A 15,826-nucleotide genomic window follows, 5' to 3' on the forward strand; every position below is an offset into this window, starting at 1 on the left:
GCGATCTTCGGCCCGATCGGAGCCGGCAGCAAGTGCAGGTCGAGTGAGGTGAAGAAACGCAGCGATCGATCGAAGGGTCCCTTGGAGCCCAAGGACTGCAAGTGAGGGCATACCGAAGTGCAGTGTGGTGTGTTGGAGTGTAGCCGCAGATCGAAATGGCCCCCGGATCAGTGATGGTGATGATGGGACTGTTGATGATGGGTGTAACCGCGGGACGTTCTCCGATGCTGCCACTGGGCAAGGAAGCTCCACGGACACTGCAGATGATCGGGGCGGCCAGCCCTCGGATGCTGCACCGGATCAGTGCGGATCTGAAGCCGGACGCCTCGCAAGTGGTCCACATCCAGGTGCCGTACTACATCGAGCGACCGAAGCGGACGAAGAAGAAGTTCCAACCGTGGCCGTTGCGTGGCCAGCGATTCGCCTCGCTGCCCTCCTTCCCGAAGTCGCTCCCGAGCGCCCCGATATCCTTCGGGCTGCACACGGAGAGTGCGTTCAAGCAACACTTGGGAGTGAACCCGGGACCGTACGATACCCCGTTCGTACCGGTCATGAAGCCAAGCCCCGTGAACCCACTGCACCGGGAGCCTCCGCCCGAGATCATGTTCGAACCGATCAGTATCCTGCCGCTGGAGACACCGTCCTTCGACACGCTGCGGAACCACGTGAACTTCCTCAAACACAAACAGGCGGCGTTCTTCGAGGGACGGGGCCGTGAGTTTGGATTCGGTGGCGGGGAGGGCACCCCACCGGCACCCATCCCGGACGAGCTCGATTACTTCGGGGAACACGAGCGACAGCTGGGCGAAGTCCATAAGGGTGATGCCGGTGGATCGGCAGACGCTGGCGAACAGAACACCCTGTCGGAGGACGACTTTGGTCAGAACGACCGGAAGTACGATCGGCGCGGTGTTCCGGTCGGACGGGAGAGTGACGACGAGTCCTCGGCGGAGGACGATTTCTACGACACCGAGGAGCGCCAGCAGCAACCGTACGCTCCGGACGAAGATTTCGAAGATTCGCGTGAAGAATCGGACCGAGCGGCGGCGTTCGAGCCGAAGAAGGTGTACACGCAGGTGCGCCATCAGGAGACCACACGTCACGTCCGGCCAGCAGATCCGGATGACGGTGACGGGGATGACGAGGACAACGACGAGGACCAGAGTGATCGAGAAGAACGCACCGCCGATGAGGAATCGGATGAACCGGACTCGGAGAACGAGGAGGCGAGGCCGATCCGGGAGCGGGTTAAGGAGGCACGCAAAAACATCGTCTACAGCGAGCAGGGCCACCAGGCGTCCAAGTTCGACCACGGTTCGGCCGAATCTTACGGACAGTTCGAGCAGCAGAAACAGGACGCAGGACCGGCAAGGCGCAAGCGGAAGCGACCGCGCATCAAACGATCCGTGGAAGAGTCGGCAAATGCAGCCGCAGCGACATCCGGGGAGATGGATGAAGTCGCAATTATACTGCTGACCGGCAACGAGTCACTGCCGCTGGCGGAAGCCCTGACCGATCCGCGGGAGCTACACGGTGACGAGCTGATCCGGTTCCTGGACGAGGCGATCGCCAACACGACCCAGTACCTACCGGAGGCGCACCTCGACAACCCGGAGGTCATTAACATAGTCGCTCCGCCCAGCAACGTGGTGAAGTTTCCGTACTACAACCGGCCGGTGAGCGAGATCGACGTGGACTCGGCGCTCCGCTACGCCGAGAACCTGACCACGTTCAGTGGCGGCGGGCCGTACGGGAACCGGGGCGACGTGGAGTGCAACGAGGTGGACGTGAACATTGCCGACGAACCGGAGCCCACGGGGCCGGATGGTGATGGTGAAGGGGATGGCTTTCGGCCGATCAAGCGGCTCCAGGGACTGGGCGGCAAGATCGAGTGCCTGAAGGTGCGCCATTTCGGGCAGGAACCCCTGGACAATCCACTGTTTCGGGAGGAGTTTGTGGGAGGGTGGCCACGCAAGAGTCTGAGGCCAGCGGGGCCGCAAACTCCCGGGGTGCCATCCCGACAACCCAATCCGGCCGTGGCTGTCTACAACGATGTGATACGGCACATCAAGAAGCACCTGGCGAGTCAGCAGCAGCGCAAGAAGAACGCCAAACCGGACGAACCGGATACGCTCATGATTGCGGTCCCGCGTGTCCTGCGGCTACCGGCGGCCGAGGCAGCCCAGGAAGCGACACAGGCAGCGGTGGGAGTGAAGCCGGCCCACAAGCGGGAAGCGAAGATACTGGCCTTCCCGCAGGCGAACCCCACGGGCATCCTTTCGAACCACGTCAGCATCCCGATCTTCGACATCAGCAAGTACTTCCCGCGGTTCATGATGCGCGCCAACGACGACCTGTACGCGGACGAACCGGACACCAAGGTCCGGCAGGGTCGCCTCAGCACCCCAAAGCCACGCACCCCCACGAAAGCGACCCACCTGCGAACACTCGTGCGGACCGCGGAACAGCTCGCGGAGGGCGCCGTCGAGGTGGAGGAGAGTGTCGAGCGGCAACGGGCGACAACGGGGCAGCCCGGACGGGACGACATTGCGGATGCGTTCGACGATGTGATAGGCAAACCGCTGAGTGCCACGCTGAAGCCACTGCCACCACTCAAACCGTACGATGTGGTGGAAGACACGCGCGACACAGGACCCGAGCCGACCTACAACAAGTCTGGGCCACCGTACTCGGCACTCGCGCTGGAGCCACCGGTCGCCCAGAGCATCCTGAGCCAACGGCTGGAACCCGTCAAGCGCAACCAGCTCGACTTCCTGAAGGCGAAACGGTCGGCCAAGAAACCCACGACGGCCACGGTCCACAAGCGACCCCGACCGGGACTGACCCGCAAGAAGGTCCTGGTGTTCTACCATCGATGATCCCGACGAGGGCCTTCAAGCTCTCCAAAGTATTTATTACTAGCGTATCCAGAACTTCCAGCACCTTCCAGCACTTTCCCAGAAGCAGGCGACTCCAGGGAGCAGTTACCAGACGACAGACACCGTGGAACGGGTCTGTAGCGGGCGCGCTTCGGCAACACTTTCCCAACGCAACCTGGACGGTGGAAAGTGAGCAAGAAAACGAGGTGCGAGAGTCATAAGATGCAAAAGAACCCTAAATAAGCATAGGCGAGTGAGACGCGGCCGGGCGCGGCTGACTGAGAGTGAAAGAGGTCTCTAAAAAAAATGATAGAGAGCTGTAATTTAGTTTTAATTGCGACGGAAAACAAAGTGAACGGCGGCACGGATGAGGCGCGGCAGGCGAGGAAGTTCACTAATTAAAGTGAGTTAGATTTCACCCGACCCGGGCCCACCTTGGCCCCGGCCACCCGGCAGGCAGCAAGTATTAATTGAAAGTGAGCACATATCGCGCATTGGAGCCGTGTTGGTGTTCCCCACAAGCTGCGGAAGCTTCGGCACCGGAGGCTCATCTACGCGGGGCGAAGGCGTGAAAGTTCAACGAGAGAGTGCCCTCCGCGCGGATACCGACCACAGAACTTGAATGAACGATTTGTCTCCTTGCAAGCCGAAGGCGGTTGTTATGCAACCGCGGTGCAGCATCACTAGTATCGATTAGTGGCCACCGACAGGAACTCACGAATTGACGGGGATTTTCGGAACCAGAATAAATGTACGACCGTATCTAAGGTTCCGATCGCTTTGATTTGGTCTCAAATGTTCCGTGCGATTTGAATAAACGATGCCGTCCATTGTAAATATAAAACAAATTATGTATTTTGTTTTCCGTTTTGGAGTTTTGGGTTACGTTGTTAGGCTGGATACCTCAAAACAAGAAGTCTAGACTCAAGAGGTCTATCTAGACTCTTTCTGTGATGCTTTTGAAATTTTATCACGATTCGATTAGCTTGACCCACAAGATCAATCATTTCCAATAATAAATTAACTATCATATTGCAACTACTACGTAATTCAAAAACACTCGTGCTAGAATGCACCATGAAAGCATGTTAACGTTTGAAGCAAAAGTAATTATTTGAGTCCTTGCACATTGTTGGATTTTGGAACGAAAGTTCCCCGCACAATGGCGACAAACAGATGACAACTTCACATATTATGATAATGCCTTCGTTGTGTCTCGTTCTTCAGACCCTTGAAAGTATCAAGTAGGATCAAGTAAAACGAGTGGGATCCTTTGATCCTTTGTCCTTCCTTGATACACCACATAACCATTCTGAGCCGTGGAGACCACACCGGTAATTGTACGAATAAAAACATCTTACTGAAACAAATGGAAAATCTTAGAGCAAGTCTTATCTGTATGCCAGGCACTCAGAACGTAGATATGCTTGGTATTAAGTATAATAATTTTAGCATAATTATTCAGAGATCATTACATAGCAATGGTGCACCTTTCTGATGATGATCTAATTGTATAAAGCAATAATCGCTATTCCTATCCATATGTAAATTTTAGATCATTCAAGGACCCTTTTCAATATTTTACAAAACTTAGTAATGAGCAGAATTCTAATGTACTTAGAAAATGCCTCATAAATTATTTAAGATAACAGGTTGTAGTCAAACTGTTCCTGCTAAAAAAAAATTAGTCACGATTAATTTTTAATTAATTTTTTACTGGTACTTTTACTACTATTACTCTATTATTTTCCTGCACTAATAAGTCGCTATTAAAATCAATTTTTCAAAGTAAAATACTCTGCTCCGCTATTAATTAGTAACAAAAGCCATTTACTACAGGAAAATATCGAGTTCCCCATGTTCCAACCATTGAACCTAGTAATTCATGCGACTAAACAGCAGCCTCAACATTGCCATTGCAAATTGCGGGAATCGTAAAGGGAAACGCCAAACCAAGCAGTGCTCCCACAGAATGTGTCACCAGGCGCACTGTATCCGGCAACTCTAGCTCCAACTGCCGACTTCTTGACCAACAATGGCCGAACAAGGAGGTACTTGGTACACGCACCTCCCGCATCGCTGTACTCCCGTTTACGGGATCTCGGATTCGATTAGCATATAATTGAGTTCGGTTCCGACCTTCGCGAAACCGATCCGATCACTTGACACCAGCTGGTGGCCGGGTGAGTTCCAGAGAAACGACTTCCCGAACGACACACGAGCCGACTCGGTTGGTTGACGTAATTGCATTAGGAATGAAAATTTATCACCATCGAAACCAGTCGATCCGCGCCAGATGTTTCCGCGTGCCGTTCGAATGCTAATTTTGCCATAATGTAGGGATCGGGATCGGATTGTGGTTGGTTCGGGATCGGGCCATCCACTCACTCACGAGCCCCCAGATATTGGTTTTCAATCGGTTCCAGAAGCGCGACCGCATCGTTTTAATCGCCACCGCGCGACGATGATGATGATGACGAGGAGCTAAAGCATGCTAATCGATGGATATTGTTTCCAATTCCTATCGATCGCATTAAGTTGCAATTGTTACGCGATATATTCACATAAAATGAAGGTGCCTGGCCAAACACTGACATTTACGCGATTGTTGGCAGCGGTTTTTTTTCTCTCTTCTGGTTGCGCAATCCAACGCTGCCTATCATTTACTGCCCGCCAGGTTTACTGACATCAATGAGTCCGCGGGTTGTCGATTGGCTCGGGTGGCGCGAGCGATGGCGATCATAAAACGGCTGGATTAAATATAATCGATCACAGTGGATGGCGACGATGCTGGTGACGTGCCCCGTAACGGTCAGCGGAACCGCCCGACCAGGCGACGAGTTTCCGACGGTTGGCACCGTTGGTTCCGTTTCCCGATTTTCGCTTTTCTGTCTGTGTCCGGCCGTGCCTCGTTTATTTTTGCTGCTTTGTTTCTTACGTAGGGGCCTCGGCGTAACAGAGAATAGCCACCATTTTCACACCAATTTCAACGAGCTTCCGAAACGGACACTCGCGTGGGCAATAAAATGACCGAAATGATTTTCGCTTTTATGGAACCGACTTTTGGAGCTTCCGAGGTGCGCGCTGGTTCCGTGGTTTTCGCAACATCAATTGTCGATCGTGATTCAACAATGAGTTTTTATTTTTATTTGTGAATTCAGTAGCCCGTATTAAGTGCAATCGATCTTTCTTTGGCCTTCGTCTGCTCAACGCACGGAAGGGCTGCTGGTCGTAGCTTCTTTAAAAGATGATCTTCTTCAAAAAGGGCGATATGAAATAAAGTGGAACCTGCGACGCTAACATTACGCTTGCCAATGTTTTTTTTTCTAACGGTTGCCAAGCTTCGATTGTTTAGTGAACGAATTTGCTCGCGATGCGGAAGTGATCTTGTCGTTGACACTACGCTCTAAGAAGACGGCAATCTTCATGTCGCATCGTCTGCTCAGCGAAGGGTGAACTTCGAAGCTTTGAAGTATTAACTGCTCTAATCAGTTTTACCTTCAGCCAGTCAGTCGGTACCTTTGCGTACCAGGACCAAACCCGACCGTCCAGCGCTCATTGTGCTGATCCGCTTTGGCGCGGTTTCGCAAAGTGGCGTCTATCGGAAGTCCGATCGATTGAGCCAGGAGGGTTCGGTACCTTTTCGGGGCGGGGATGGCCCAAACGGCAAACAAACGGATCCGACGGCCGGCCAACCCTCGGCCGCGCGTAAACAGCGTGCGCGGCTCACCAAAGCGGAAAGAGATCGCGAGCGCGCGCGCCTTTGCTCACTAATTATGAATGCGCCTCAGCGTGATCGGGCAGCGTGAGTGTCACACTCATACCAGTGCCGGTGCCGCATGTCGCGCCCTTATCGCGCCATTCAATGGCATTCCTATCGATCGGCGCGTTCTCAAGGTTCCCGATCGATCCAACGTCACGAGTCCTGCCGTGGTGATGAGTCCCGCGGGCAGTGAGTGAATCTTGAAAAGGGAAAGCATGACACCGCGCCAGGCACCAGCTCCGGGTGTGCAGGATACGGCTGCCGGGGTTGCATAATGCATAGATGCGCGATACAATTACACTCCTGCTGCATCCGTATCGGGCGCTCGTCCGTGTATCGGCTCGATTAGTCGATTGCAAGTCGATTAAACTGTCGCTAACGGCTCAATTCGCGCGGCACGATGCCGCCAACACTCGCGTGTTGGATTAATTGAATTAAAATAACCGAGCACCAGCGAGAGCCGCGAGCCGCGACGATTGATGAAGGCAGATTGGTGGGTCATACATCAAATTCGCGTCTCAGGGTTCTCAGCGCCGCTTAATTCGTTGCTCGTGATGCTAGCAGTAACAGCGTTCCACAACCATTTATGAATCCCCTGCAGTGCGATCGACAGTACGGTGGATCTCTAGCCGATTAGTTGATTTATTCCCTTAAATCTATGCCATTATCTTTAAAATAATCCCTACACCATCCAATAGGCCTATATCTACATTTGTTCCTATTTCGGAAACGGTCCAATAAGATCTTAATAGGTATAGCCTTTAAAATATTCTTCGTTTCGGCTTCTATCTCAACTATTGACTGCAAAATGTGTTGTCGTTTAGCACCAACCGACATTTTTCATTTCTGAGGCTCAACCGGACACTCAGAATGCTTTCAACAGATCCAATAAGGTGTGTCAGTTGGTGATTTTAGACCAGCAATTCTTTAAAATTTTTGACGTCCAGCTCAAATGTTAATGGTGCCGTGCCTCATTTGCAGCGCTTTACCTACCGTCTTGGAACATCTTATAACAGTTATAATACCAGTTGGTGGCAGTAATGAAATGTAATAAGGTTCCAACATATGATTGCTTCGAAAGCCATGCCGAACGGACCATCCCGTATTTAGTAAATCGGATGCTCAACATGAACACGTGAAGTGGGGATCGATGTTTTCGTAAACATGCCAAGGTAAGTCATGTTGAAGGTGACGATGTTTCTGTTTGCAAAAAAACGGGTCCGACGGTTTCCTAACCTATATGCACTGTCTGACCGTCCAAACCTGGCCGGGTTTCGGGTTAGGAAGTCAAGGGCCTCCCGGTTTGTTTTCGGACCGATGCGGACCACCGAGTAAACCGCAAACTACGCCACACCGTCCAAGGTAAAGTCCCACTAACCCAATGTTTACTCAGATGCGTGGGATCGTCTGCGAGGGAAACAAAATCCATAAAAAGCCCACACCCACACACACGCGCGCATCGAGAAAAGCCAAGAAAACGGCACGGTGGAAAACCTGACCCGTCATGTAGCCGCAGACGGGGAGTATGCTAATCATGAACTGACACTATTCGGCCCACGGCCACCGTGTGTGCGCTGTTCGATAAAAACAATAAATATTAATTAATAATCGACCATGTCCAACATACGCTAGCATATCATTTTCCTACCCACCCCGCACCGTCCGGGCACCCGGGTTTTCCTCGCGCTGGCTGGCGGAAAATTGGCCACCACCACAATGGGCGCATGAGCATGAGAAGCCACTTTCGTTCATCGCAATCTCTCGAAGAGTCTCGAAGCGTGCCGCAGCAGAACCCCGAAGCTCGTGGCGCTCTTCCAATCGTGGTGGCCAATGTTTTCTCGTGGGAGGTGTTTGTCATTGGAATTTCCGATGCACGATGCACCCACCGCGGTTTGCTGCAGAGTGCACGGGGCTGATGGGTCGCCGGGGAACACAGAACAATGCGGCTCATTACCGTGGGGCCCGCCAGTGGTCATCTTAATCCCCCGGCCCGGCCAGCATACGGTGCCAGCGCCCTGCCTGCCGATCGGGTGGCATTGAGGAAGATGACAAAAAACAAACCCCACAACAGGGCTTTGCAAATTGTGCGCCCACTAATGTGCGTTTAGGAAAATTTCGCATAATTTTCCGCGCCCCAATCCCGGACCGGTGTGTTGAGGCGAATGTGCCAAAATGTGTTTCCGATTTGATCGCACGGTCCCTCCCAGTGACTATCCCTTAGCGCTGGCGCACGACCCCCTTCACAACCTCGCCGAGGGCTCGTCGCGCGGTCAGCGTGGCCCTCCCTCACGACTGACGTGTGACGGTTGCCCCACTCTTCGCTGATAACTCCGAGTAGCACACAGAACGACGGCCGAGCGGGCCCAGCACATTGTGTCCGGTATATAAGCTCGCCGGAGACCGTTCCTCTTCAGTCAGTTCTCGATCGCTTCGGAAGTGATTGCACGAGTTTTTTCTTTGCAGCAGCAAATACCAAAAAATCTTCCCCAAAACATCATCCCCAGCAATGGCCGCGTTCAAAGCAGTAAGTTGTGGCGTGTGATTACAAGTGCAAGCAAGGACGGGGCGTAAAAAGCACCGTAGTGATTGTGGCAAACTCGCAGTGCAAACTTGGGTTCGTCGCTTAAATTTCGGCATCGAAGAAGTCTTTCGTTTTTGAACCGCTTCGAATGAGACTTTCCATATAAAATCGTTGCCATGGTGATTAGCGAAGCTTTTGGCTCGTTGGTGCGCTGTAATTAGGATTAGGAAGTTTTGATAATGATAATGGCAGCGTTTTGATAATGACAGGATTACTGAAGCATTAATGTTAAAAAATCGCTGAAACAATTCTTTTTTTTATAATTTGCATCGAAAAATCATAATTTGTTGGCATGTTCTGTCCATCCCGATAGACCATTCTCTTCGCCTTCGTCGCCCTGTTTGCGCTGGTTTCGGCCATCCCCGCACCGCAGCAGCCGGTTGCCGCCCGACAGCAGATCGAGCCACGACCGGTGGCCGCAGCGCCGGACGCAGCTGACGAGCTCGAAGCCGGTGCCGACGATAAGGACCTGAAGGGCGCCTCCTCCTTCGGCTACGGATACTATGGATACCCGGGCTACGGCTATGGATACTACCCGGGCTATGCTTACTCCTACGGATGGGGTGCGCGTGAGTTCTCAGGACCGAATGGCTGTGGCCGGGTTTCATTGACCTCACGCCTTTTCGCTTCCGCTTCCACAGGCTACCCTTACTACCGCTACGGTGGACTGTACGGAGGCTACTGGTACTAGACCGTCGATAGTGGCGACCTTCTTCTCTCCCTGCTTCCCCATGGACATCTCGTCAGCCCGACTATCGCCACCTGCATAATTTGAAACTGCATCCATTGAACTGCACCGGACCGGATATCTCTCGCCCTAGTCGGTTTCCACCCATCGTTCTCGGTGGTCGGCTAAAGCTGGCCAGGCCCCCGTTTCCCCTTCAAAGTTACTTCCCTTCTCGAGTCCGTCGTTGAAAAATGTCTTCCTTATCACAAACTTGACTCAACGTTATTTAAGCAATAATGTACTGTTTGTTTCGTTTTTTTTTGTTTGTTACTGCCCATTTGTTTTATCTGCCCATCTCATCTCTCAATCGTGTCGGTCATTTTGTTCAATTGTGATCTTACGCTGCCGTTGAGTGCAACAAGCCAAGCACAGACAAAACTTTGAAAGAACAAATACCTTTTTTACTTAATGGTTAAACCTGTTTTTTTCTAATAAAAACGAGCATAAAATAGTGTAACAAATAGAAAGTTTTTCCTCAGTTGATTGTACATTTTCCGAAACCTTATCGCCGTTTGCGTGAAAAAACTCACAAATTGCACATACTTTAACACACGATTGTTCTACGAATGTTAGCAACGAGGCTCGTTTTGGTAAATCAGTCACTCTTGCCCGGTCCGGTGCTCATTTGCATTCCACTGCTGATCCTGGGAACTAGGTAAACATAACGGAGCATTCTAATGACTCCCTGTACTAATCACTACTAATGGTTTACAGGTAACGGAAATTTTCCTCGCCAAAACTCCGTGTCCGGCTAGCTACATCTGATTACGCGGAAAAGGCTCAGGAACTGGCCTTCCAACAATTTCAGCTAATTCAGCTCTAATCTTGCCGCGAACGCTGGCTCAAATCACTTAACGCGCGCGCCTTCCAAAGCTCTGTCAATGGTTTTCGTGCACATTAACCGTTTTAATTGCGCCACTAATTATGAACGCGCGAGAAACAACGTCACGGGAGCGGCAAGCGCCCGGATGCACTGAAAGCGATTTGAACAATTTTAACGAATCGACCGTTTGCTCTAATTCAGTACCCAATCGTAGACGGGGCTCAACGTAGCCCAACAGCATCCGCATTGCCGGCATACTGGCGATGCAACCTGCGCTCCTGCACAGTAGAATGGTATAGTTGTATGGGATGCACGGGACGCCCATGTGGGACGAAACGTGTAATTTGCATATCACTTTGTTGTGCCGTAGTGCCCCGCTGTAGCACCTTACCTTCCGAAGGGTAACGGGCAAACAATTCATTATCGATTCTACACCTGTCGCGCCCGCAAGTTCGCCACAACAGCCCACCGGGAGGTAGTGCACTAATTAGGTGTCTAATTTGACCGTGCGTTTTGAATGGTGTGTATATGTGTTGAGGCACAAACCAACACCATTAGCGCCATATACGGACAAGGTCTAGTGTTGGAAGTGGATAGTTTGGTTAGCGGGACAGAGGTCAAGCGTACCTTCCTTTAGGGTACTGTTTGCGAATATCTGGGGGCCACACCTTAAATGAATATATTACAATGCCTAATCACCTTAATAAAAATAGATATTAGGAAAAATTTAAAAACTTTGGCAGTTTAGCAAGGGTTTGCAGTAGCCGGTTTTGCCAGTTTTGGACAAAGTCTACCTCAGATACGTACGTACGTACCAGGTTTTTAGGGGTTCTATTTAACTCCAACTTCGACCGTCTCGATACGAGTAGTGAGGGGGACACGGTTTCTTCAGAGTTCGTTCGAATAGCTCGAAAGCTTTTCGATCTTTCGGTCACCTGTTAATGCGCTACCCTGCTACGGACTCCCTGATGTTGTAAATAAGACTGCAGACTGTGGCACCATCAATTTATTATTCCTTACATTTATTGGCAGACCGAGACTGTCCACAGTCTGCCCTATTCCTGCGCCTTAAAGAGTTGACAGGCTAAGCCATTTCCTAGGCGCATTCCCTTTCTGGCAGAGCGAAATGAAGCGAAATTCAGAACACTCCAAAGATCTTCAATCCATTCGTCATATTCTTATATACTCACGACACTCGTCATTGACATTCTCAATCACCAAATTGATCAAACAGAGACTCTCTGCCTTATCATCTTATGCACTTTTTTTTATCTCTTTTATCATTTTGTCTACGATAAATCTTTATAACTCGTTAGCTCTTGATCAGATCTTGTAAGTAGTTAGTGTTAGTGTAATAAGTGCAAACATTACAGAAGTCAAATGCTGTTATCAATGTAAATATAAGAAACGTGCCAACTACAAACTTTCCGCATTACGAAAATAATCAACCTTCATTGGTGCTGATCTACACCCTTTGTAACATTTGCTTCATATTTTATACACTTAGCACATCATCACTGCCACCCTTTCAACATTCAAATCCTTCTTTGACAACTCTCGAAAATCTAACTAACTACTCGATCAAACGATCAACGTCGAAGTTGTTTTTAAACGAAAAACACTTGTGTCTACAAATCACGTTTACGGAACAAATAGGATCAAGGTTTTTTTGAGCGTTCGATAACCTAACACAAAACTTATCACTCTATTTAAACAATACATGCATTTTGTACGTTGCGCTAAAAATAGTAATCATCCGATCAAGAGATTTATAAAAGGGATGTTCGATTGTGGTTATATGTTTAGATTCAATTCCAATTTACGGAAGAGCTGCCATCATGAAATTTTCACTCCTACTTGTGCTGTTGGCACTCTTTGCAGTGATCAACCTCACGCAGGCTAGTGGAGAAACAGGAGCCAAGGCCAATACCGAACCACTAAGCGGAAGAAGGGTTGCAGTTATAGACATCAAAAAACTTCTGGAACCCTCGCCAACCAACCCCATCAATGAAAAGGGAGCATATTAAAACGAAATAAAAAACACAAAAACTAAAGAAATAAACATGAATAACGGTGTTTTGAGGGTATGAAAATGAGAATAAGTTTCGAGTTCAATTTACTAGTTATTAAATATATTTATTGAAATGTTTACTTAAAAAAGAGAAAGAATAAACTCCAAATATGTACAGGAATTTGTCTATTACATTTGCGGAACGTCTGCGACAGAATACTTCTTAAATAGAGAAAGAACAAACAAAACATATCAATTAATTTGATGATATAAGAAAATTGGGAGCATAAAACTGTGATGACTGTCATAGCATAGTTGATTTTTTTACTTAAATTGTTCACTTCTTTCCCTGATCGTAACGTAACAAATTACAAACGTTTCTAAAAAATATTGTCAACACGTGGAAAACAGTACCACGAAAGACACATTTCTGGTACACATTTCTAACGGCTTTTAAGATATTTTATCACAGCCTTACCAAAGGTACAGATATCCAAACAAAGTGAACAACCACAATATTGACATATACCCAATGAGATGTACGGCTTTGGCTATAAAACAAGATTCCGGTCTTCCAGAGCACACAATCGAGTTAACATTACCATAAGAGTGGTTGAAATGAAGTTTTCATTACTCCTTGTGCTGTTGGGACTCTTCGCCGTGATCTCCATCACCCAAGCTCGTCCACAAACTGGAGAAGGAAGTGGAACAGGAAACGGAAGAGCGAATATCTTACCCATCAAGCCGGCTATTATTAAAATTATGCAACCACTTATAATGACCCCATCACCATTTATTAGGCCGGTACCATCGAAAAAGTACTAAAACGCATAAAGAAAATATAATATAACTAGAGAAGCAAAAGTAACTCCTTCGTATCTGACCATTGTTTTGGTGCAAAAATCACGAAAGAAAAGTCGTTATTAAAAAGTTTTAAAAAAATTACTCATTAGTCATTTAAAAAAATTAACAAATGCCCAGAAAACAGTTCTTATAGTAATGGGGAAGACGTAACCGCATGGGAAATTGATACAGAAACTTGAACAGTACAAAGGAATGCTTCTCAAAATGAGTAGAACTAATAGACAAAAAAATTACCCAAGGATCATATTAAGATACAAAAGAACTAGGACCAAACGAAAAACTATGTATTTGCCTACATTTTGGATATATCATTTAGTCTCCCAAACAATATTATCTTAAAAAAGTTCAGCATCACAAACTTCTTATGAAACCGAATTAAATTCTTCCCGGAAAATTTGATGAATATTTGTTCAGTTGATCAAACGACGAACGGATTCATAAAAAAATGTCGGGGCATCGGGGAAGCACACTTCAGTCTACTTCCGCCTGTTAACGTTTGAAACGTTAAATCCCAGCCTAACACCAAACCAGACCAACCAAACAAACACAAAAATACCGGACACACTTGCGCACTATAAAAATCTGATTTTGCCGTTCACAGAGACTAATCGAGTTGAAGTTGAAATTAGCACAAGAGTGGATAAAATGAAGTTCTCAGTACTCCTTGTCCTGCTCGGACTGTTCGTCGTGATCAGCATTACCCAAGCTCGTCCACAAACTAGAGCAGAAGCCATAAATGGAAAAAGGAGCGACGTATTCATCAAACCTAAATGGCCACCACATGTTTGGCCAACACTTCTTCCTCTACCTTACCCATGGGAAAAATAAATCGATAGAGAAAAGTAACTAAACAAGAATCTGAAGTCGAGATTTGTTGAAAATACAAATAACATGAAAGAAAGTCACCACCTGAGCGTTCCGGTAGCACAGAAAGAATATGTGTGTTCGAATCTCCCGAATTCACAGACTGTGAAGTACGTTTCGGCCAGTACATGTGGTGATCGTATCACCTTAAAGGAGCTGAAGCACTAGTAGTAGTAGTCTCTAAAGCGAATCGATTACCATTTATTTAGATCCTTTAACAATCGTTAAATAATGCGGGAAAACGCAATGATACATATATAGGCGTGTGCGTCCATTGTCTAATGTAAATACAAAAGTAAAAACTTGCAATTGATTTAAAAAGTTTATATGATTACAAGAACCATACTAAGAACATATTATTCGAATAATTAATTAATGGTATATTGAAATGGTTTCTGTGAAGTGGAGGGAAAAAGTTAAAATAATATTATATATGCGAAATAGATACAGAAACTTCAACAGTGCAAATCTGTTGTTAATAAACATCCAAAGTAAACAAATGATCAAAGACTTAAAATAATTGAACTGAAAAGAAAAGCTATGTACTTTGCGGAAGAAGATATGGAAAAAGCTAAATCCATCTAAAAATTTTGATCCCGCAACAAACGCATTCATAAAAAATGTCATCAATCGGGGAAGTACACTTCAGTTTACTCGGCCTGTTGACGTTCGATACGTTTGATCACAACCTAAAACTAATCCAGACAAGCCAAACAAATACAGAATTCCGGAGCACACTTTGAGGCGTACAGCTGTATGACTATAAAAGCGTAATTTATTCGTGCAGAGAGTTCAATTGAGGGTGAAGAGTTGAATTGAGTTGAAGGTGACGTTAGCACAAGAGAGGATAAAATGAAGTTTTCATTGCTCCTTGTCCTACTCGGACTGTTCGCTGCGATCACTGTCGGACAAGCTCGTCCACAAACTGGAGAAGAAACTGCTGCAGGAAGCGGAAGACGGAACAACGCATTAATCAAAATTAAATGGCCACCACCGTTTTTGCCGCCAATCGATCTACTGTAGGCATTAGCATGGCCAAAATAAAAGGATAGAAAAAACTAACTACCTCGTGTATGATCAATTAATAAATGACTCATGGAACTAGAATCAAGGTAAAAGACAAAGAACATGGACGAAAACTGTATCATACGGCATCGTTCCGGCAACACAAAACGAATACGTTCCTTGAACAGATTCAAAGTATTTCGAACTCATCTTCGAATCTCCGGAATTGACAGAACACAAACTGCAGCGGATTCTGTTTCTTTCTCAAGGTCCACGGTCCTACAATCTCCAAAAAATACTTTGCTGGGT

The 15,826-nt window shown here is 47.8% G+C and overlaps 2 protein-coding genes across 3 annotated transcripts; both read left to right on the top strand.

The window, feature by feature from the left end:
* The first annotated feature begins 155 nt into the window (after positions 1-155).
* LOC131215511 (uncharacterized) lies at positions 156-2,879 on the top strand. The gene has a single exon (XM_058209902.1). The coding sequence runs from the start codon at positions 156-158 to the stop codon at positions 2,877-2,879; it is 2,724 nt and encodes a 907-aa protein (XP_058065885.1).
* A 6,157-nt stretch (positions 2,880-9,036) lies between these two features.
* Positions 9,037-10,407, top strand: LOC131216097 (uncharacterized). Of its 2 annotated transcripts, none has more exons than XM_058210505.1 (3): positions 9,037-9,166; positions 9,537-9,792; positions 9,865-10,407. In XM_058210505.1, exons 1-3 carry the CDS (start codon positions 9,149-9,151, stop codon positions 9,912-9,914), a joined length of 324 nt encoding a protein of 107 aa, XP_058066488.1. In that variant the 5' UTR covers positions 9,037-9,148; the 3' UTR covers positions 9,915-10,407. The 2 variants fall into 2 exon arrangements, with proteins under 2 accessions (XP_058066488.1, XP_058066489.1); XM_058210506.1 differs by having other exon boundaries at positions 9,537-9,786.
* Positions 10,408-15,826: the final 5,419 nt, after the last annotated feature.

Source organism: Anopheles bellator, chromosome 1 (assembly GCF_943735745.2).
Source record: "Anopheles bellator chromosome 1, idAnoBellAS_SP24_06.2, whole genome shotgun sequence".
Lineage (NCBI taxonomy): Eukaryota > Metazoa > Arthropoda > Insecta > Diptera > Culicidae > Anopheles > Anopheles bellator.

What these genes read in the sequence shown, in the direction of transcription:
- LOC131216097 (XM_058210505.1), top strand. An exon ending in CTCCTACGGATGGGGTGCGC is followed by an intron (nt 9,793 to 9,864) that starts GTGAGTTCTCAG and finishes CCGCTTCCACAG; the next exon opens with GCTACCCTTACTACCGCTAC.
- LOC131215511 (XM_058209902.1), top strand. Translation starts at nt 156, where the DNA reads ATGGCCCCCGGATCAGTGATGGTGATGATGGGACTGTTGATGATGGGT.